The 24,003-nt window shown below is 44.1% G+C and overlaps 1 protein-coding gene across 1 annotated transcript; it reads right to left on the bottom strand.

Annotated features, from left to right (window-relative positions):
- Nucleotides 1-739: 739 nt before the first annotated feature.
- LOC142775705 (testicular acid phosphatase homolog) lies at nt 740-23,679 on the bottom strand. Its single transcript, XM_075877450.1, has 9 exons — nt 23,475-23,679; nt 17,613-17,708; nt 11,617-11,697; nt 6,545-6,697; nt 6,289-6,384; nt 5,606-5,695; nt 5,299-5,419; nt 2,877-2,959; nt 740-1,222 (listed from the first exon to the last, which is right to left on the bottom strand). Exons 1-9 carry the CDS (start codon nt 23,568-23,570, stop codon nt 923-925), a joined length of 1,116 nt encoding a protein of 371 aa, XP_075733565.1. The 5' UTR covers nt 23,571-23,679; the 3' UTR covers nt 740-922.
- Nucleotides 23,680-24,003: the final 324 nt, after the last annotated feature.

Consider the following 24,003-nt stretch of genomic DNA (forward strand, 5'->3'; position numbering starts at 1 on the left):
GAAAATACACATCATGCGTATGTGATCGTAACGGTGTTTTTACTGCTCCTCATCTCGATTGATGTTTGCACCGATGTGAATTGCACGCAAGCGACCTCATAAGCGTACCACGTGCGTCTGCAGAAGAATAAATTTACGTTTGTTCTAAAAGCTACGCATCTAAAGCTGGTTTTGCGTAAGCTGTATTTATTGTGTCTGTGTTTATCGTGTATGAAGACGCGACGCCGAGATCTTTACACTTGCTTTATTCGCACGCCAGCAACATAACGATAACCAAGAACGCCGAAGAGAAAGTGCCCTGCCCATCCGTGCGCCAAGCACTTTTATTGACATCGTGGCTGAGGGTGTTGCAATATCGCCACGTGACATAGTATTGCGCGAGCGCACGTGCACAGATATGCGATAGTATTTGTGTCAAGTGGGCAGATGCTGATCAGAATTTACAATCAGATATGCGTCGTTGAGGTGACATAAATCATTAGCGCAATAATAACAAATGAGAAAGTGAAGGAAACAGAACTTGGCGCCGCGTCTTGTTCGCTTCTTTCAATTTGCGCTTTGTCCTTTTTGCGCCAATTGCTTATGCATCAAGTCAGTTCGTATACCAGCTAGCCCAACTATCACCATCAAAACTGATGCTTTAGTGCATTACGCTACGCAATATAAGCGCGGGTGCTCTCCTCAAGGAGTCAACAAGAGCGTCTCACGGTCTTAGCGATATGGACAACAGTTGGATGCATATGTTTTTAGAAAACAAAATTTATTCGGAATATGGGGTAACAGGCGCAAAGTACAGCGCTCTGCAGTGAATAAAAACAGCCTTCGGAAAGGCGTCATGAACCTCAGCAACCGGATATCTGCTTCAATGATTATAATTCGACCGTGCCACCGACATCCAGGTGGTATAGTCATGCAATCATCTTCAAGGAAATAGGTTGGTGCCACCGGGTAGTGCTTCGAGGCCACATTCCTGGCGCCAGTCCTCGACGACGTAAGGCTTCGCGATTGCCTTAAAGGTTTTCAGGTTGCAACGGAACCCTTCACAGCCGGGGATCTCGAGCCTGTAGGGCTTGCGCGTTGTGTCGTTCTTGAAGAGCATCTGGATGTAGAAGTTGCCGTCGGCGTCTTCGTGCAGTTCGGTGATGACCGCTGTCGACGACGGCACCGCCAACTGGTTGAACACTCCGAATGCTGACGTAAATGCTGCGATCAGGACGTCGTGCTGCAAAACGATGAATATTGTAAGTCACCAAGACTGCAAAAAGGGCTATGGTCAAATACGAAGACACGCATCCTAAAATGGCAACTCAGAAAAACATTGCGGTGCAGCCAAATGATGACAAAGTATGACATCATAACTTGAGCGAAGGTAATCACGCTGATTGCGAACTTTCCTGGCGTGTATCGCTCATAGACCAAGTGACATGAATGCTCGCGACATGATGTTGAACGTGTTTGTACTGCTTCTTTTTTAATGAATTCATGCAATTCCCGAGCAACATTCAGCAAGACGTGAATGCGCTGAAGTGTAATCTGATTGTTCGTTTAGCAATCAACAAGAAATTATTTAGGGATGAAGCGATCTTATAGCATCACCTATTCATTGTAACAGGGCGTGTCAGTTTGCAATTAATTGTCCTTCTTTGCGAAAGAAGTCAACAGCCTAATCGTACACTTAAAGCATGTTCTCAATAAGCGTTGCCCGAGAGAATCCGAAAAGTATGAAAATTTCGCTCTAATGCTGAAAACAGTTCAGAGCGAGTGGGTTGGACTATAAATATATGTGAAAATGATCAAAGTGACTGAACTAGTGTTAAAGTGCACTGATAAGCAGCGCTATCTCTCTCAGCAGGCTATGCTAGCCTCTAAGGATAATTTAGTTCCCTTTGGCACCAGTAATTCAAGTTTTTGGTCTTTCAGTCTTTTTTAAAAGAGGCATTTTTGTTAGTGCAATCCTCCAAGTTTACTTTCTGACTCGATTGCCTTATAGAGCCCGTAAGTGGACCGCTTTTACTCAAGTTTCTGAACCCCGTAATACAGTGAAGGAGAACAAAGTTACATACCGAGGTTACAATATAATATGATTAGAAAACAGGCCGTATCGGAGGACTCTGTATTCGTTTCTATCCCCCGTAGATGACTAAAGTTGCCTTAAATATAGCTTCACGTATGTTACTACATTTCACTCTTTCAAAGTGCGACTTCCATGGCCCTGAAATGGAGCCGGCTTTGTCGATATTCCAAATGCGGCACCTTACCTATGCTATAAGCTACCCCAGTAGTTGTGGTACCATGGGCGCTCTTAAAGAAATAAAAAACCTTCTCATTTTTTATTTCGCCAGCTGTATGGTGGAACTAACCACTCACACTTCTGCAAAAAATCAGTAGGTTGAATTGGGATAACTGACAGAAAATGTTAGTAACAATGGTAGTTGAAGTGCTACAAATTATTTGCTGAGTAATTAGTGCGTACCTACTTATTTTGGTATTTCATAAATATGGTTAGTCTTTTTTGTGCGTGAGAAATCTAGTAGTAGCGAAAAACTTTTATAGTGCCCCTGGACACATTTGGGCATCGCGAACAAGCGCGGCGCATAGATCATTCGCTGATCGTGTCTACAAATTATGGAAAGGCTACGTCACCGGTCGACGTGTTAAACAGACATCCGAGTGATGTACCTCTACGAGGAATCCGGGCTTATAAAGAAAGTGAGCTTCACAGACACACGTGCAAACGACCTATGGTATGCGTGCGCTACAATAAATTCCAGCGACCAGGGCATACGACTCTGCTTAACTGTCCAATGCGAAGTTTGACGTATTCCACGGCTTCTCATGCGTGTATATTGCATACAAAACACACAAAAAAGACATACCGCAGCGTACATGTACAGCTTCACGTTCGACTTCCCATTAATGACTTCGTCGGAGTGCCGCAGTATTTCTCGGATCATCAGACCTGCAGAGAATTATTCCAGCAAAGCAAAAAAGAAGGTGCTGTTACACCGGGTATTCAACGATAACTCTGCGATTAAAATTCAGCATTCAAATATTTTTATCTCCTTTTTTTATGATGAGATACACAACAAGAGCTGATAAAATACTCCCTGTTGATTTGTTCAGCAACCTAATTAAGTAATATTCTCTAATTAACCTCTTGTTACCAACATCACGGCTCCCTAGCGGATGAAACGTTGGTTAAATAACAACAACCCTGTTACAGCTTTCGGCTTTTTCGAAAGCCTTATAGACATTAAAAATTTAAAAACCTACGTTGCATGATGAGTTGCGACTGCTCTTAAGCTCCTAATCGAACGCGAGCCCCGCCGCGGTGGTCTAGTGGCTAAGGTACTCGGCTGCTGACCCGCAGGGCGCGGGTTCGAATCCCGGCTGCGGCGGCTGCATTTCCGATGGAGGCGGAAATGTTGTAAGCCCGTGTGCTCAGATTTGGGTGCACGTTAAAGAACCCCAGGTGGTCTAAATTTCCGGAGCCCTCCACTACGGCGTCTCTCATAATCATATGGTGGTTTTGGGACGTTAAACCCCACATATCAATCAATCAACCTAATCGAACGCGAGCGTTTCAGGGTCACGCTGCGCAGTTGTCACACGTGGTGGCATTACAGAACAAGTGACGTTTCTTGGCGTGTCGGTTGGATTGCCATGATCATGCATACGCGGAGCGTTTCGAAAGTTGAACTACTCGGTACGGACTCGTTGTCGCTATAAGCAAACGCAAGAGACGCGTTAATAAGTGGCACAAGAGACAGCTCCTACCCGGGCCCTTCTCATTCTTCTCCTGGCGTATACGTGCTTCCTTCCATGCACTGCCGAGGCTAGTGCACTCGTCATATGCGCTTTGCTTCTTACATCTTCGTATTTTAGCACTACATCAATGGTTCAAACGATAGTATATAGATAAGTCAATCTCGGCTTCGGTCTGTGGTTAGGTTATGTCCGTTATCCGAGAACGAATAACAACAAAGCGAATATACATGGGCGCTGGCCGACAGCAAGATCAAGTGGGTGTATGTAACGACATTTTTTTTTGTGGGTGGATTTTTTTTTATTTGTTAGGAAATTTTGCCTGATTGTTCCTACGTTGGTACTTTTTGCTTTTCGTCGTTGTATCTGCCATCGTCAATTAATTCGGAAAAGCGCGCAAGGGAAGAGACACAGAGTTATCTGACAAGCGCCATCAAAAAGGACACAATGCCAGCCGACTGTAAAAGAAGAAACTTATATAGAAACGCAATATTGAGAGAAGAATGGGACAGAGAATAATTCTAAGAACATTTATAAATGCATGTTGATTCATTTAAAAAGTCAATGTTTAATGACTTTGTCGTCAGCTACCAACGCCCGAATCCCATTTGCTAACTGTCACTGATAAATGTGTTGTTAATTAAAAATATTATTTCATTAGGCTTCTAAATTAACTCACACAAAGCTTTCTTGATGTGAGCCCCTGTAACAGATTTATTCATTCAAATGGCATCATTTTACCTCCATTCACTTAACTTTTACATTCAGATAGTGTTGCCGCGGAAACATACGGTACACTGAAATTTTGCATATTTAATATGCACGTGAGGCAGAAGATATAAAAAGTTTCAGTACGCTAAAATTCAGGTCTCATCACTTGTGATTTAAGAAAACCCAATATCACACGTAAGTGTATATACCATTATTTTATCCAGAATGAGCTACAACATCAAGTTTCTTTACTTCACCATGCCCACTTATGGACAGCGTGGACCGCATTTAGCAGGAACACCTGATTAGTGTCTGAGACTGTATAACTACAGCGTTTCTTTTACTTCGTAACAAAAATCGATGTGAACACACACTCATTTTTCAGTTATTATGAAAAGCACGTTCTTTTGACACGGGATGTCATTATGCCTCGCCAAGGTCGCGTACCTGACAGAGAGGATAGATAAAGGACAGAGAAGACCTGTAACAGTTAATGTGACGTCAACATCGTGAAAAGCGAAATGATGGGATGAAAACAATGAGCGAACATACGCTACTGTTTGCGTCACATCGTTTTGCGTCTTTTACCCTACCATCAAGTGTAAGTTCAATGACCTGTCATCGCTTCTTTGTAGCGTTCATACTCCAATGTTTTCGTAGCCATACCGTTGCATAATCCATTCTGTCCAGGCGCTAAGGCGAATAATTCGTTTTCTTTTTTTTTTCGCGAACCGACTCGAGCGGCATGTATCAGTTGACACGCCATATGAGACCGCCGAGATATGTAAATGCACGGACTCAAAAAGCAATGTAGAAACTTACCAGCTCGTAGTCTGTTATGCAGAGCGCTGTTGTAATTCAATATGGTCGTGTATTTCGCCACCCTTGTCATGTTGCCCCAAAGTGGAAGCGCCCAGTCAGGAATCTTCAGGTTGCGACTCCTCTGCGCAAAGAGAATACAACACTAACATTAACTTCACCTCAAGAGAAGCACAATTAGGGGACTGTTGCATTTACTAGTGTATGCCAAAATGAAAGTCAACATTTTTTTTGTGTAATGAGTTGTAATGATTATCAGCGCATATTTTCATGAATGAAAAAAAAGTGTTTAGTGTATCACTTGACATACCTCGATAGTCAGAGTGTCCAGCAAATCCCTCACGCTGACCCAGTCTGTCATTTTCTTGCCAGACAGCTGCTCGAGCGTCCTCATGAAATCCTGCAACAGGTATGCAACTTGTTAGATCAGTTTTGCAGGAGGATGAGCAAAATTGCTTCCGTCGTGTGGCGCAAGCGTGTCTTTGCGGGAAACTGCTTTGTAGTGATTAGAAGGTGTAGATTTAATATGAAACATAGAAGGTTTATGAAAAACAGAGAAGGTAACCATAATAAATGTTTGACCATTAAAGTTTCAATTTCGAAAGAGGACCTATAGGTATCGCAAAGATTTTCTCACGAAATGACATGAACGAGAGCTCGTATCAAGACTGGCAACACATAGGCAGCCAGACTGGCAGAATTACCGCACCTTACGACAGTGCATGATTTGTCAGGTACAATGAGTCCATTTTTGGTGTTCGTGCAGGGAAAATGAGTAACGGAATCATTTCAACTATACATACCTGTCTGTCGCCTAAAATCAGTCAGACGCAAAGAAGCTCTACAATACATAACCGAAAAACGACCTCCTTTGAGCATTTGTAAGGAAGCATGCCACATTTGTCGTTTATTCACTGTGATGTTTTTTTTTTTCAACTAAATCGTGTTGTGTGAAGAGGGAGGGCCAAAAAAAAAACTTTGGGATAAACTCACCGCGTTGTTGCTCATCACCTCAGCGCCTTCCGGTGACTCGCGGATTCGTTCCAGCTCCTCGTCATCAGCGGGGCATATTGCATCTTCGTACAGCATCTGTAAAGTGCATCCACGAATGGTCTTGGACTGGTGCCTCCTGGCGCTTTCGCATAGAAAGCCTAACTTGTCGCATGAACGTATCCGAAGTTTATTGCAGTGACTCCTTCATCGAATAACTCATCACTTACACATAACGCGATAGAAATTGTACACTCACGCCATCCAAGTCGACGGGCATTGTTTGAATGGGTACAGGTTGCCAGTCAACTTCACTGTTCCAAACTTTCTTGTCCCGTGGGGGATAAAGGCCGTATAGGTTGGTCTGGATGCTCTCCAGGCACCGTTCTCGGGCAGAGCTTCTTGCTCGCATCTGACAATGATGAACTAGAGTTAGCACACCACTCACTAGTATAATATGAACACCATATGTCGAGTTAATGCGCCTATCGATACTCACAAAGACAGATATTAAGGACGGGGAGACTGGCGCTATGCACAGTATATCTTCGCATTTAACTCACGCAGCCATCATGCTTACTATTGGCCATTACGTCCCAACGTATGTCACAGTTGGAAGCCTAACGTACCACATTTGATACCTCTTTTGAATGACCTGCCAACCACTGACCTGCAGCGCTGCTATGGCACAGGCATTAAACTGCATTTTTTTGTTTTTAAGTTGCCGCGAATCATCAAAGAACACTTTTGCAGCCCTTTGGTCCTAGCCACAGCCATAAGTTCGCCTCAAGATATCCCGAATTAGAGAACATTCATTCAACAACGTGCCCGCAAAAGACGTACTTGAAAGTTACTTTTAAAAATAAAGTTTTACAGAATGTTGCTATTTTTTATTAAAATCCTACGACAGTCAGTATCCTATCGCTTTAGCGCATCAAGCCTATAGTATATGTCATTGTGGAAGTACTTTACCATAGCTAAATAACTATGAAGTTACTAATTAAAAAAGAAATGTAACTTAACATGTAGTTATTGACTTCAGCGCAGTTCTTAATACACTAAAACCTCGCTGTTACGTTCCCGGGAGCTGCGTTTTCCTTGCTGTTACATCGCTCTCGGCCAGCCCCAGCATAGCTATATACGATCCAACGCATTGGGAACCTTGCTGTTACGTCACAACTGTGGGACCATTCCCGCATTGTATGTTGTGAAACGGCCCTCCAAGACCGTCATATTGACTTTTCACGTGTCTTGGCTTGCTCTGCTTGGTGGCTTGACGGTGAGATTGGCCGCCATAAGCGGTGAAGGTGACATCTATGATGCATCTTCAAGTCGCGCCACCAGAAACACTACCTCTGGCTGTTTTTTGTCTAAACATGGCGTTTTTAACGTGTTTAGCGGCTAAAATTTTCTATTGACGTATTTGACAAAAGTATGTACTTCAAGATCAGTTTTTTGCGTCCCGTAGTCATCCTTTATGCATGGACTGAGTGCCATGCATAAATATATATACCGTTATTGTAGAAAATGCTTCTTGTAGTCTCCTCGCGTGTCCTGTATCTCGTGTATGGTATACTGCCTAAGACACTCTAGGCACTATACTTGTGAGCTGTCGTGTCGGGTATGGGGGGCGTGTATACTGGACGATGCTGAGGGCCACATGGCACTGCAGCTGCTTCAGGTACACCTTCTACTCATCGGGCGTGAGAAGATGTGCCAGGCGGTGCTGCATGATTCCTTCAAGCGAAAAGTGTGAAATAAAATTGTGCACGTGCGTCTTCCCAGTACTCTAATTTCTCTTTTTTTTTAGTTTCTCGGCTCGTACGTTTGCCGGCACTTGCATGTTTTTTTTTCTTTTTCTTAAGTTTTGGGAAAAAAATGTTTTAGCGTGGTTCTACTGTAATAGCAATCAGTAGCCCGTCACAGTTTATAGCATGCCCGTTCTTAAAATTATATTTTAGTTGATTCGAGATATTCATCACCCAGGTTTCTATAGCAATATCAAAACAGACCCCAACCCCACCCCCACCCCTGGGCCACTCAGTTGCGTCCGTTGCGTGACCACTCCGTTGATATGGGATATGACCTTGTTGTCTATATTTATTTCTATATTTATTTGTATTACGTAGTTTTTAACGAACCACAAAATCCCCAAAGCAAACCTTCTTGCGTTAAACATTTGAACTGTCCAGGTCAAAGGTCTTAAACACGTGGACCTCTCTCTGTGCATAAATGTGTCTAGCCCATTTTTTTATGAACTACGCAAGCATGAGTGGTCTAGAACATTGTTTTCGTCATTTGCCTCCTGCTTTCACAATGTGTTTATACGTAATCGCGAAACAAAACTCTATATTTCAGAATCGGCGTCCAGATTTTAGTCATTTCGGAAATTAGTATTGCTATGTTGCTGGAATATTGTCATCAAATCTCATTTAGTAATTCCTGATATATGAAATATAAAGGTCACCTTAAAAGTTTGAATGTTTGTTTTTACATTTGTACAACTCCCTCCCCCTTCACCGTTCCCGCTTTCACTTTCGAACAAGGATGGAGTGAAGACCACCTATCTAAACCAATGGATCGCAGTGAAGCTGCGCTGCGCGCGGCGGCGGCCATCATGGCATAGGCAAGATACGGGAGCCAAACAGCCGAAGCGCCCGCCGCGCCTCTCCGAAGTGGTTTTTTAACAGTTATGACGTGTATTAAGGGGCAAGTTGTCAAGAAAAAAAACTAATGGCAGATAAGAGTAAAGTTGACTTTAATACGTTTCTTTTGGAGTTTTCCTTGCAAGCATGCACAACGACGAAGGGTATGTGATGCTGATTTTTAAAAGTAACCATACTCGTGAGAGCAGACCTCACTTTCTCGGCACACACTTTCCTGTTAATTTTATTCATGGGATACAATCTTTTGCATCTGTAGATTTCGGCTACTTCATTTGTGTGTAATATAAACGTGGGTGTCCAAAGCATCACACAAAAGGACATCCTCACCGAGAAAGATATGTTCGTGAAGGCTTTCATTAATGAAAGCCAGTTTTTTTATCACAGCTAGTATTGAAACCTCCAGAACCAGATTTCTTGGCTTTGCAAAGTCGTGCTTGAAATGTGGCTATTTTAATTGCAGCAGGCCTTATTAACAGAGCTTTTCGATACTATTTAGTTAACGAGACTCTCTCGGCTCCTGTCCATGAGTCAATTAAAAAAAAAGGACACAGGTGACCTCCTAAGTGGTAAGCTTAGGCCAACCAGCGTATGCACATGCCGTCTATAATAATGCATTCCACTTTCAAGGTACTCACGTCCATCTAGTCGCCCACAGTCTCAACGTGTTTCCTCATTTGTCGTTAACAACCAACGTACAATAATACCCTGTGCAGCATTTGGCGAGATTTTCCGAGCTCAGCGACACAGCTATGAATCCAGCCTGTCGTTTCATGAAACTGTTTGCTATTCTAGTAAAGTGCGCTCTGCTGACAGTGCTCGATATTGTGCTTCGATCAAAACATTCTCATAAGCTGATGGAGAATAGAAGTGCAGCGTAAACGCAAACGCCCGCAGCTTGGATGTGTACGTGCCTTCTGGTCTTTTTGTGGCCCGTGGAGGATTTGCTGTATGTATATGAAGGGAGACACCAAGCCTGCCCTCCTCAGACATGCGCTTTTGATTCTCGATCTCCTTTGTTTTATCTCGATGGTTCAGTGTGCGATTTCTCTGCGGTATAGATTTTTATTCTTGAGCTGTCTTATATACCCTAAGAAACATGAAGCATTGTTTTTATAAGAGCTGCCGTGCAGCTAGTTGATGCAACTCTCCCATCCTTAACAACTTTTTCCAATTGAATAGATATAACGGTACGAGTACCCGGCGCCTCGGTTATGGTCGCTTTCTTTGCAGCAAGAACAGGCGTTGCACAGTTCAGATCTACTGGTTTTGCTCGCTGCACTAAAAATAACAAAACGCAAGCTACGGTTGTAAAAAAAAATACAGGTTCTGGTTTGTTGCTCAAATAACGTTACTTTACCTTGTAATAGTGAGCTACCTTTTTAATTAACACAAGAAACCTAAAGCGAAATGTAATTTTTAATTTTATTGAATAGGCTGCGTGCTTGTTCTATTCGCGCACCAGTCCAGTGATATAAACGAGCACAAGGAGGCGTATTACTGTGTTTTCCGGGTGCTTTGGAAATGCGTCAAGTCCAGCCGGAAAACTGGCCGGTCTCAGCCTAGTCCGGTCGAAACAATGCGGCCAGTGCAGTCTTTTGCTTCCAATGTGAAAAAATGGGGTCTTATGGCTTCCAGGCTTCCCGTAATATCAAGGACACAAAGCTTGAACAGCACGCCCCAACGTGCTTTGAAAAGAATGATCGTCAAATATGAAGACAAGTTACGAGCTGTCAACATGTTTCCGGCATACAGAGAAGCTCGAAATGTGCTACTCGCAGCCTTAAGTTTATCCCAGTGCACTTTTATCTTGATTTATGTAGCCTTAGGCATCGCACAATGCATTCATTGCAACGTGCGGACGCCACAACGCCAGAGAGCATCTGGAACATCCTTGCGGTTGCAGCGGCTAGCGTTGTAGAAAGCGTATTTTCTGCGTATGGCAAGTTAGCGGCGGACGGCTTCACCCGAGAGGCACCGTTTGCACTCCAGCAAATTTTACTTTTTTACTTTAAACTCTTTCGTCCTGGTCCTGAGGGAGTAAATTTTCGTGACTGTGGCCCGTTCGCTGAGGGACCCCCGTTGTAAGTCAAGGCGCCGAACTTACCAAGATCCATAAGCAAATGATCGATTTATTTTCTGTGTGCCTGGAACATTACATATTATAAGATAAAAGCCACGTACAAGTGCTAACAATTTTCTAAAACAGCTGAAATATAATAGAGTCAAGTAATAAATAAATTTGAATTGCTAACAATATGACCAGATGTGGCTAATATTCTTATGAAAGTTGCGATGGGTGGAACCTGAAAGAAGTGCGTCATAAATATTTTTTTCAAAAAAAAAAGTGCACTGCAGTACCGGTAGGGCAACTAATCCTTTAAAGAAGTTGCACTGTAGACTGCTCTTCACCCTTTATTTGAAAATTAGTAAAAAAAGGGACTTGATTTGGTCATTCACTTTCGCAAAGTATATGGCATCAGTTATTTTTGGAGAGGCTCGCATGAAATATTTTCATGCTAAGAGTGCTTTCATCGACAAGATTTACTGATGACCAAGGCCATTCAAATACTATAACTATTTGCGCATTACTTTAGTCCGGTCAAGATCCCTGTTCTGAGGAGCATATATATGTTGTAAAGTATTACAAAAAAAAAGAAAAACTCACTTCGTTGGAATCGTAGGTCAAAAAGTCTTCGTACTTTGTCCTCAAATATTTCCCCAAGTTGTACTGGTCGTTCTTGCCTTTCTGAAAAAGAAAAAAAAGATTTAGCCCTACATCTAGCACTTCAGCCTTATTTGTCAATTTTACCCTACCTCAGTGTATTGTTATTAAGTGTAGGCAAACCTTTAATAACGTGCATATCCCAACACGCTCAAGTATTTGCTCTTTCCAACTTCGCACCTAACACCATCATCATTAGCCTGATTACGCCCACTGCAAGGCAAAGGCCTCCTCTATGTTCCGCCAATCAACCCGGTCCTGTGTTTTCTCCTGCCACTTTATACCTGCAAACTTCTTAATCTGATTTGCCAAACCAATTTTCTGTCTCCCTCTGACGCATTCGCCTTTTCTTGAAATCCATTCAGTTACCAATAATGACTAGTGGTTATCCTGCCTACGCGCTAGCTACGTACCCGGCCCATGTCCATTTCTCCTTCTTGATTTCAACTATCATATCATTAATCCCGGTTAATTCCCTGACTCACTATGTTCTCTTCTTGTTTCTTAAGGTTACACCTGTCAATTTCTTTTCCATCGCTCGCTGCGTCGTCCTCAATTTAAGCTGAACCCTTTTTGTAAGTCTCCAGGTTTCTGCTCCATTGTAAGTACCAGTAAGATGCAGCTGTTGTGTACCTTCAACCCAGGTGCTATTAGACCAACGAGAAAACTGTTCACTTTCCTGGAAGAAATGAGCAAGCTACTACTACAAAGCTTCAGGCAACTGATCAGCCTCCCTTAAGCCACTGGTAATGACGCAGTAACAACGAAGGCATCTATTCACAAAATATTTCTTACGCAAGTGCCATTTGTGGCTGGGCAAGCTATAGTTGGCAACTGTATTAGTAAAACTGTCGCACTAATATCATTGCCTTACTTGGCACGCAGTTAGCTACAGGCGTCGCATGGGAACGATATATTAAAAATTGATACTGCAGAGTCATTGCGAGACAGCGAAGACAACTCTTCTAATTTTACGTTATTTGATTTGCGCACCTTCAAGAGATGATATTGGCGCTAGTGAAATGTTGTCGGCTTGGTTACCAAACGACACTCCAAGCTGAAAGACGTTCAAGCTTGCTTACACTTGACAGATCAGCAGATAGGAGAAGAGGCGTTCTTACTTTCACTCCTGCAAAGTGAGCGTTGTTGCAGCCAGCCTTTGCAGGCACCGGGGACCGGGGATGAAGATGCCAAGGCCAGAGGAAGGTAAACTTAACAGAGGGTTTATTTACATTTTGTACATGGCAAGCTGTCTTGCCCAAAGCTCTACATAAAAAAAGCTCTCGAAGCAGCCCGAGAGGGCCGATTATAAGGAGTCTTGTTTCCCCAGATTCCTAGATCGTGGAATGGGTCCAGGCTGCACTAGACCATAACACGTCCCACAGCGCTTCCGAGGCTCATTATGCCGGCACCACCCCCAACACACACACAGCCCAAACACCTGTATTGTTACGGCGACGCTGTCTCATCCGGGAAATCATGCTTCCAGCCAGCGCGGTGTGATGAGTCCGTAATCCCTCCGCTCGGCCCGTCCACCTATGCTGTCTAAAGGTGGTCGCAGGCCAGGCGCCTCCGATGATATGCACCTGGACATCTGATTTGAGCGTCCGTGGCCTATCAGTCAGGGACGCACAGCGTGTTGGTTCGAATGCCGTTATCGGCAGAAAGTCGGCGTTGAGGCCCTTCCTGGACCACAAAAGCGCCACTCGTCGCATTTTCACACCAGCCCCAGTGACAGCAGTGCTTCGTCTAGTAATTTTGCCCACGCACCTCACAGCGCATGAAAAACAACCGGGCGTCTTTGTGCTCCTCCTTATCTCCACAAAGTGAGGCGGCTGTCTTTCTTCCGTTCCGGCACCCGCGGCATAGGTTGGCTCGCAGATCGCAACATCGTTGCGTCATGCGGCTGCGCCATTTCCTTAGAATACACCAGTCTGAGTAAATCAGGCTGAAAATGGCCACTTATAACTCTTCATTAAGGAGAAGATTACCTTAACGATGGCAGCCCACCCTTAAGTAAGTGACGCTTCCAAAATGCAGGTCTTGTTGTTTAACGTAGTTTCAGCTGCGCATTACCACGACTCACTGGCTCCGAAAAATAATGAACAAAAGTGTTCTCGCAATCTTATAATGTTTACTAATGTGCGAGAGACTTCGACATCTCGCGTCCCGTGTACACCTTTCGCAACCAACGCTAACAAGGCGCGATGAACATAAATCTAAGCTCCAGAGCTGCACTCATCAGATCAGCGACACGAGTCTTGCGGCAGAACGTGAGGCGTTAGGAACGCGTGCTCCATTCATGGAGGTTGCGTAATGAAAAATTTACAACGCTAATGACAAATCAATGAACTAGGACGCGCGGATGCACCTACCACATTCTAGATGATGATGTGTTCTTTACTTTCTCAGTTCGGTGTGTCAACAGTGACGTTCTCCGTTCGAAATGTAACTTTTATGCGAAAATCATCCTCCAATTATTTTTGTTTCTTTTGTCTGCGCCGGCGAAAGCTGACACGATTGAAGCTGACAGCAAAACGTTCTCGGAACGTTTTCACGAATTACCCGCTCCCAAAGGATGCCTCGACGGTTGGGCAAGGATTCATAGCTGTTTCTGGACGATTATATATATATATATATATATATATATATATATATATATATATATATATATATACGCAAAATTGTTAAAAGCTTGACCTATTGCCAGCCAGAGTGGTAGTCGAACGTCGATCCTTCAAGAACGGGCCGCCCTACAGATCCCAATGACATGTAATTACAAGAGGGCAAACAATCGCCGAGTAATTCCGTCGACCACGTCAACCGAAGGATGAGCGGCTGGCATACATTTTCCCGTTGGTTTATGCCAGCAAACAAAGTTGACGCAATCGAACAGCTCAGCGCGTTCACGGAAGCACGCCTGCCAAATTCCGCAGCAGCCGGTCGCCGACTGCCATCACGCACGGCCCCACGTGCAACAGCGACAGCGAGGACCGCGTCGTGTGACACGCGATAATGGCCGCGGGGTACAGTTAATGGGTGCGTGAAAAATTGTGCCACTCCACGCGCCTCGGGCTTCGCTTGAAATATAACGCTGTAAAATTTGAGTAGAGCCACGGCAGAACAACTGTGGCGAGTGATTTATACCCCCCGTCCCCAAACGTGCATCACGGTGAATTTGCTCGTTCTTTGATGTGTTTTTATCGCTCTCTCTCTCTCTCTCTTTCTCTCTCTATCTATCTGTCTCTCCTCCTCTGTGACAACGCCATTGAACCAACTCGAAGGAGGAAGGACATAGAGGGAGAGATTGAAGTGAAATTGCGCACGCAGGTACACACGGAGAAAATTGTCTCCGGGAAGGGCACAGCAGGGGACGCCAACAAGCGCTCACCGAGAGGCATTTATCACTGCTTTGTTCATCTTTTAGTGTCGGATACTGCTATTGGATCTCTGCTGCGGCATGAAGTACGTAACGCGAACTCTAAGAGTCGCTGACTGCTCCACTGCGGTGCCTTGATTACTTTTGCTGCGTGACAGCGACGAGCGAAATTTTTAGAGCCCACCGCATGCTAATCATGATTTCTTTTATTGGTTCCATGAACTCGACTTTTTGTTTCGTCTTGGTAAATGTTAGTCTCTGCTTAGAATTTATTCGAAATTAGTTCTTTGAATGTTTTTTGGAGGGACGCATGTTATGCCTTTCCTCCTCTTTTATTCTTTCCACATCCTGATTTCATGAATCGGGAGTCTGTAGGAAGACAGGTGATCAGCTGGATGTGCTGAATTTTTTTTCCCTATTACAAAAGGGGAAAGTGCACGCGGTAATTCCCTGTTTCTTGCTGTTCTGCACCAACTGACGTGCGGTGATGAATTTGACGCTTATGTTATCTTCACTACTCCATTTCTATTGGTTCTTCCCCGATAAAATAAATAAAAAAATAAATAAAGTGCTTATTCAGAGTAAAAAGTTAACTAAAAACATACAGCACGCTGACATAAGTTAAAATAACCAGACAATGTACAGTTGGCTTGCACGAATCCAGATTGCAATGAAACATCCTCCCGCACACATTTCTGATGGGGCCCACAATATAGTCTGTCGCAAAAGTCCCACATTTTTTTTGTTGTTGTTGTTGTCGTTGCTGTTGTCGTGGTTGTTGTTATTGTTGTAATTCAAAAAAACATTCATTCAATATATGCTTACAATCTTTTCAGAACTTTACAACGTATTCCCTGGCTTTTTCGATGCGCCGTTTCTGACGTTTCATACAATCTTTGAAGTCGCCCTAGAAACTTTCCTCAGTTATATCATCGCTGCTGCTTTTACTATCTACAACGTCTCATGTCAATTTTTTTTCTCGTGGTTCTTCTGGTTCTCTGTAGCAAAAAAGTTCGGTGATGCCAGATCAGAGCTGTGCAATGGTTGGGGCTTCCCATGCAATTCATTTTGGCCAGCAACTCGGAGATATTGAGTGGTGTCTGTCGTAAATGGCGTGTTTGCGTGGTTCCAGTTCCGATTATCGCAATTTTTTCTCTAACACATCAACTCGTTGCTCGAGCGTTTGATCATATCACAGTAAAACTCCCTGTTGCCAGCTTGTCCTTGTGGCACGAATTCACTGTGAACTATGTCTTTTCTGTTGAAAAACAAAGTGATCATTGCCTTGATTCGCGACTTGCTCATCCTTGCTTTTTTTTTTTTTCGGGCGAGGAAACTCCTTGATGTGCATCTGGCTGTTCTGACATTATTGAAACCTTTTGAACTACATGACTTTTTTTTCTCTCAACGAGGGTGGAGTATTTACATGTCCGTGGAGTTCGACCATGCGTTCACAATTGCCACTTAGGCAATTGAGACAGGTATCATTCCGAAGTCTACAACCCACATTAACGCATTTTCCCGATGACCTGCCCTGCCAGGCAGCGTTGGCGACAACACGAAAAAATTGTAGCTACTTTTGGGAGTTCCCTGTCTGTATACATCAGCACATCATTGCGTATATAGCAACACACCGCGGTTCATCGCAAGCGCTTATCCAGCCAAGTGTTCCCTAACAAGTATTTCAGGAAAATGTTTGCTTTTTTCTGAAGACGCATATTATGCCACGGTCCAAGTTATTTCTGTAATGTGAGGCGGCACCTCTCCAAACTGCTAATTTTGTTTCTAATTTTCTCTCTCACTTGCATACTTTACACTTTCTAAAATAATGTTCCTTAATGACAATCTCATCTTCGTGACCACAGTCGTATTTCTATTCCGGTGAGGTGGATTGGTGTATCTTGTGCAGGAAGCTATTATCGATGCACACGTGATAAACTTACAAATTGCGGGCAATTTGTATATAACAGTGTTAAAAGTAATACGCAGTGGTCCAAACAATGCTCAAGAAGATTAATAAAAATAAAATAAAGTATTATTTAAATATCACATTTGTTATCTATGATCTGTCATCTGTTATCTATGATATCATAGATAACAGAGGCGGCTCTCACATTGCTGAAGGATGTATTGAGTGGCATATAAAAAAGGCCACGTTGACCAAGTCAACAAATAATACTTTCGGTCGGATCACGCATAACGAAGTACAAGGGTCGCTTGCCTCTCTCTCATGAAAGAGCAAAACACTTTCGTGCTACGAAACACATAGTATAATTCACGACGCCCTCTAAAGTTCAAACGCTTTCACAATTCAACGCTGAAAAGGTGCATTTTTCTATTAACGCAGGAATTTATGGTGGTTAGTCGTAATTTAAGCATAGTACATGTCATGTTCAGAATTTGATGCATAGCTAATTGAGGGAATGTGTTGTACATTACCTTCATTAGCCTTAGCCAACTTGTGGTGTTAAAACACCATTTCGGTCTCGATCGAAACAGCGTGATAAGCATGCCGCGCATTCAGTAAATGAATTATCAAGCCATGTGTGCGTATACTCACGTGCGTTATGTGACCGAGGCCTTCTGGAAAATCACTCGGCGAGTTTGGATCGTTGGGGTATAGCGACGTTGGCGTGCGGTCTCCGTGGCGAAACATCTGAAAATACCATTCATTAGCAAGAGCTTAGTTTTCGTGTACACCCTCATTGCACGTATGCAGATTTCAATAGAAGAAAAGCAGAGAGGTGCGTCACCTTTATGCTCGCTTTTTTTTTTTTCATTCGCATATGTTCTTGCTATACCTTTTTTTTTACCGTGCATGCAAAATATTAGGTACTATGACAGAATCTGTTTTCTCACAAAGTGGTGAGGCTCTTGTTACTTCACCGTGCCATACCAATATGCACGTCTTTCGTAACGCATTGATCAAGGGGTGCTTCATTGCGGCCTTCGAGAGCTTCGGTGTGTCAGGAATGCCCGCGCAAGCCGCGCTAAACATTCAAGCGAGCTCGCTGGTGACACTGCGCGAGCAAGTGTGCCGAATAACGTGCGACCGAGCCCCTATACACGTTGCACGGCGTGAACCGTGCCTGAAGTAGCATCGCCGCCTAAGAGGGAACAACGCCTGCAGCGTGACTCGAGCTAAAGTCTTTGTCGATTGGTACTAAAGTAGCTGCGCGTTCGTGTATGCGCATGCACGTAGTATCCGTATTCTACAACTGCAATAAAAGGCGCGCGCGATGACTAACGCATTATCGCTGCCCAAGATGCGTGGGGGAGTAGCGGTGCTTGGAACTGGTCGCATTCATTCTCATCTGCACGTCCCTTACTTCATTTACAGAAAAGGTGGATGGGCGGCCAATCTGAATTGTAAAGAAAATCCGGCAAATGCGGACATGCGGTTCCAGCATCGCGCCGCCCCTTGGAGGGGTGCGCGCGAAAGCTCCAGTAGGCCGATCGCGGGGCGTGACACATCGCCAGAGACGGCGTTCTTTTCGGCGCGCCGTGCGCGTGATGGACGACCTGCTTGGCCGCTGAATACCGGCGCGCAAGCGCCGCTCGTATTTCACCGCGTATTTCACGCACCGCCGCTCGCGCGTCAAGCGCGGGCGCTGACGCGCCGCGCTACCGCTTCGGCCGAGACGTAAAATGAGCGGCGGATACGCGACGCTTCTGCCGACGTGCGTGCTTCGACACCGACGGCCGATAAAGCGGCGAGATCGCCGTCCACCCTTTCACGCCGGCGGCGTCGAGTCGGTTGACCGTAAGTTATACACGTCACAGTTGTCGACTCCGCGGCTCTCGGTGGTCAGTGCAATAAATAGTACGAAAACGTAGTGGTCGGGAAACGGCGATTGAAGGTTTAAGGATTGCATCGGTGCTGTTCATTAAGCCATAAAACAGAAACAACGACCCATTATATCAATAGCAAAAGCAATTGGAAACGCAACCTTTTTTTTTATATTTACGCGCGTACGTGCTGTTACGATGAAAATTACCCGCAACACTGCATCCGATTATTTTACACGTTGCGAAACGCACTCATTCCGAAACAAACTCGCCCTCTCATGTTATTATGACGAAAAAGGAAGGGAGTATCGGTGGCGGGGAGTTTCGGGGTCACCATCTGTCAAAAACACCTCGCTTGCAGGATTACCAGCTCTAAAAGTCAAATAATATTTGGGTGATAAAAGAATAGCTCATTCGTATAGGGAAATTCATTATTCGTGTCCGTAATACACGGCTGAGTAAGAGCATGTATTGCGCGGAAAGCCACACAACAACGTCAATAATTTGTCGATTCTTGACGCCGAATACACCCCAACGTATCGTCAATACTTCTTTTTTTTTTTTGTCCACGGTTAGTTTATTGTACGACCGCGACTTACTAATGCACGTCACGGAAGCTGAGAAAAACGGATGATAAAGAAACATTTACTGGTATTATATATATATATATATACAATATTTTTAGTGCTGTGGTGATCACTTCGCTGGCTTGACATGTACCAATTGTTTCATTGACATCTGGGGTTTAACGTCCCAAAACCACCATGTGCACCATATGATGATGAGAAACGCCGTAGTGAAGGTCCCCGGAAATTTCGACCATCTGGGGTTCTTTAATTGACATATACCAAAGTCATGACAAAAATACCATTACGCACATTTTATGTGTTCAAGCGAATCATGATATATGCGCCTTCGTCTTTGCGCCCTTCTGGTCGCTGACTTGATATATACTAAAATTTGCATAGTAGGGCATAATGGTATGAAAGAAAAATTAATGGCAGGTTATAACAAATATTTCACGAAATGCACGAAATGTAGGTGATGATATAAACAAAAAATATAATTATGATTCCACTGCAATAGTTTCATTGCTTACCTTTTATGCCGGAACGTGCGCCACATTAAGTATGCGCCTAATTAAAGTACCTATAGACATGAATAGCGTCAATGACATGATGCATGAAGCTGCCCTGTCTTTTACTTAAAAGGTTATGTTCGAGAATGGGCATGCGCACATGATAAACATGCGTTAATAAAAGATTTTTTATGACATGAATCGCACGACATATCATCATTTGTATCCCATGCATGTCATATATAGCATGACATGAAAGACCTAATGACGTGGTGCCACTGTAGTAGTAATTTAACTGCATATATATATATATATATATATATATATATATATATATATATATATATATATATATATATATATATATATATAAGGGTTGTCCTTGTGGCACGAATTCACTGTGAACCATGTCTTTTCTGTTGAAAAACAAAGTGATCATTGCCTTGATTCGCGACTTGCTCATCCTTGCATACATATATATATATATATATATATATATATATATATATATATATATATATATATATATATATATATGCTCTAACCACTGAGCTATCACAGCGGCCGTCCCTCCATCCACTTTTTGGGGTTTATATGTGAATTTAGAAGTAGGAGTGACAGTGTGTGTGTGTGCGCGCGCGCGCGTGTGTGTGTGTGTGTGTGTGTGTGTGTGTGTGTGTGTGTGTGTGTGTGTGTGTGTGTGTGTGTGTGTGTGTGTGTGTGTGTGTGTGTGTGTGTGTGTGCTATGACGTGTACTTCTTTTGTTCGCATGCAGATATTGTGTAATATTCCATTGCCTATAGACCACATTAACTGAGCTACAAAATAGCTTTTACGTGTCGCTGTTTACTAAGCGTGCCTGATGAACACGCTAATGTACACTTCTCCATTTCTGTGCATCCGCCTCGGAACACTTGGCTCAAGGTCAAACCATCTGCCATCTCCTTGCTGACTGTTTCGCATGGCACCGATTCCCACAGTTCGTGAGATATAATGATTTTTTTTTCTTTTTCTGTGCAAGATTTCGTTTCACAGCGAAGCTGCGCATGGTTCGCTCCTCATAATTTTTTGTCGTCCTTCACAGTGAAGCGTGGGAGGCTGCAATCTCCCAGCCGGACCTGGTCGAGCAGCGTCAACTCGTCGCTCGAGCCCGGTGGGCTGTCCAAGCGTGGGCTGTCCAAGCCAGAGGGTTCCTGGAGTCACGGACCCTCCCACCTTCACTTACCAGTTTCATTCAATAAATGTTTTTTTTCTATCTCTCTCCTTCAGCAGCATGCGCATTGCGACGAAGCCATCTTTGCACATCTGAACCTGTATTCGAAAATTATCACTGTGCGATATCATGTTACGGTGACCCTAACGTTACACCTAGCTTTGTTCCGTTCACGTGATTACTTATTTATTTATTGAAAGCGTCCTTACAGGCCTCGTCCGAGGCATTCGTATGAGCGGTATCAAAAAATAAATGATCACGTTTAAGAAAGGGAGGAAAGAAAAGGCAGGGTACTAACCAGTCGAGAAGGACTGGTATGCTATCCTACGCTGGGGACAGGGGGGGGGGGGGGATTTTGTTATACATACAATAATACACAGTGAAATGGTTAAAAGCACACACATAGCTTCATAAATACTATAAAATATTACCTAACAATAATTGTAAGTAGCGATAATTGTAGCTAAATATCCGGTTACATTACCTTGAAGTTTTAAGCGTTTCTAAATTCCCGTTGGCCGTAAGTACTCGGGCATTTAGGGGAGGGGGGGACGCAAGATCACAGAAAATGGTTGTGATTCGTACTTTACGAGCATTATCTCGAAAAAATATAGCTGATATTTGGCTTTTAAATTTGTATAAAGCACAGTGTTACGGAAGTGAGATTTATCGTTACGCTTTGTCACACACACAAAAAAACTTGGGCTAGATTTTAATAACAGTGTATCACAAAAAATACTGATTGGACTGGAATGTTACAAAACATATTTTACTGCGTGCAAGCATGATGTCTGTCCAGTAAAATATGGTATTTTGGTTTTGAAAAAAAAAACACAGTTTTTTATATACAAACGTTAACAAGTGCAATTAAGAGCGAACAGTATTTTTACGTATAGAGTTTCACTCAGGTATTTGCAAAGTGTGCTATAGGAAAGAACACTGTTAACATAAACTTGTGCTAATACTAACCTAACGATTTCGTTATAGTCACCGCATACGAAACGCTGTCTGTGTATATAGAAGCAGAAGCTTGGGCGAGTTTGTTTTGGTAGTTGACGGCGTACGTCTACTTTGACGCTGTGTGACGGCGTATGGCGTGGCACTATTTTGGTACCTTTTTTTTTCCTATGTTCGCGTGCTGTGCTGTCCGCCGTCATGTGTATAAAGGGCGCAATACACATATGCGTCCTTGTTTCGCTGTATGTCATGCAAGCTTTACTAAAGCATGCTTTTATATCACAACAGTGTCGTTGCATGCCTGCAGTCTGGTCAAGTCTTCGTAACTGTTCTTGCGGATATTTCATTGGTCTCCCACAACACTGTCGCTAGTTAGAGGGATTGAGGTTAAGTCCGCTATAACAGTGCCTATACCGGTGAGTGACATACCTCCGAATGAATTGGGCTGATGGTAAGACCGAAACAATTCTGTTATACTTTAGACCATGGTGCTGGTCTAGACGCGAGGCACCAGGCACGTGCGCCGCGAGGCACCAGGCACCAGACGCGAGGCACCAGGCACCAGACGCGAGGCACCAGGCACGTGCGCCGGAGGTGTGAGTGAGTGAGTGAGTGAGTGAGTGAGTGAGTGAGTGAGTGAGTGAGTGAGTGAGTGAGTATTCAACCGACTACATTGGTTGTGGCACGTTAACGCTAATTTGACTAATTTTGGCTTATTCGTATGGCGATGTTCTATATTTGTATTTGTGCACGTAATATGCACATATCTAAACGCAAGCACAGTCACTGTAGTAACATCACGTATCAAAACGCAAGCACAGGCGTTGGAATATTCATGTAACTTGTCGAAACTTGTTTCAGTACAAAGCATAGCAGTAATGAAAACACCTAATTTCTCTTGATAAATAACAAATATAAACACGCGATCAACATAAATTTTCCCAGAACACTCTGAGCCTTCCAAACCAATAATAAGTGTGCGTGACTACATGGTAACGAAACACAACAGACCTGCGTGTCATACACGGTGGCACATCAGTTCGATCACGTTATTTTCTCTACTACCAGCTGTCTTCATCACCAACACGGAACGCAGTGCTTGATACTGTCAACATCCATACGCCCTCCCAACTCTAAACGGCAAGCTGTGCAGCTAAAGGTACAATTACGTGAGTTATTCATAGAGACACAGGTCGTATGGTGCCCGCGCGCAACAGTTGCGGCGGCGGGCTACTTGTGAACGCACCAGGCCACACATTTGCATCTGAAAGAGCAAATTGGACACGGGGGGAGACAAAGAGTGCCGCACCGCCGAGCGAACGCATGCATTGAGAGGAAGAACACGAAGAGGAAGATTAACGGGCTGGCGTTGATCGGTTACTCACGACGTGTAGCTGGCGTAAGGTGCTCGCCTCGCCGCACTGCTGTATGCTGCGGGCCGCGGCGCCGGCCGCGAAAACCAGGAGACACGCAAGCTTCATGGTTAGAGGCAGCAGCGGGAAAAGCTCTAAGCGGCCGGCCACGCGGTCTCTGTTTTTGAAGGACTGGCACTCAAGGACAGCGCGGCGCGAGCTTACGGCCGCCGGCGCGCGTGCACAAGTGGCGGGCCCCCGCTTGACCAATCAGCACGGTCAAATTCCGCGGACCGCCCGCTTTGGCACCGCACTGCCGGTTTCTGATATCGTCCAGCTCGTCAGAGGTCTCCTACTCAGTCACAACCCTGTAACACCATTGTGTCCGGAGCACGACTAGCAAAAGACACAAGGTGGGAAACCCAAGAAACCGCTGTGTTCGCTCGAACCGTAAAGAAGGTCAAGCCAAGACGTCCCCGTATTATGTTCTCCAACGTGTTTGTGGTGATGCCCGGGATAACAGGAGTGGAGCAGACGAGGTTCTTGACTTCTGAGTTATGCT

Source organism: Rhipicephalus microplus, chromosome X (assembly GCF_043290135.1).
Source record: "Rhipicephalus microplus isolate Deutch F79 chromosome X, USDA_Rmic, whole genome shotgun sequence".
NCBI classification, from domain to species: Eukaryota; Metazoa; Arthropoda; class Arachnida; order Ixodida; family Ixodidae; genus Rhipicephalus; species Rhipicephalus microplus.

Excerpts from the sequence above, each read along its gene's own strand:
- LOC142775705 (XM_075877450.1), bottom strand. The coding sequence starts at position 23,570 with ATGAAGCTTGCGTGTCTCCTGGTTTTCGCGGCCGGCGCCGCGGCCCGC. Across the intron at positions 6,698-11,616 it reads TGACCTACGATTCCAACGAA|ATGCGAGCAAGAAGCTCTGC; the intron begins GTGAGTTTTTCT and ends CATCATTGTCAG. Across the intron at positions 5,696-6,288 it reads AGGTGATGAGCAACAACGCG|GATTTCATGAGGACGCTCGA; the intron begins GTGAGTTTATCC and ends TACCTGTTGCAG.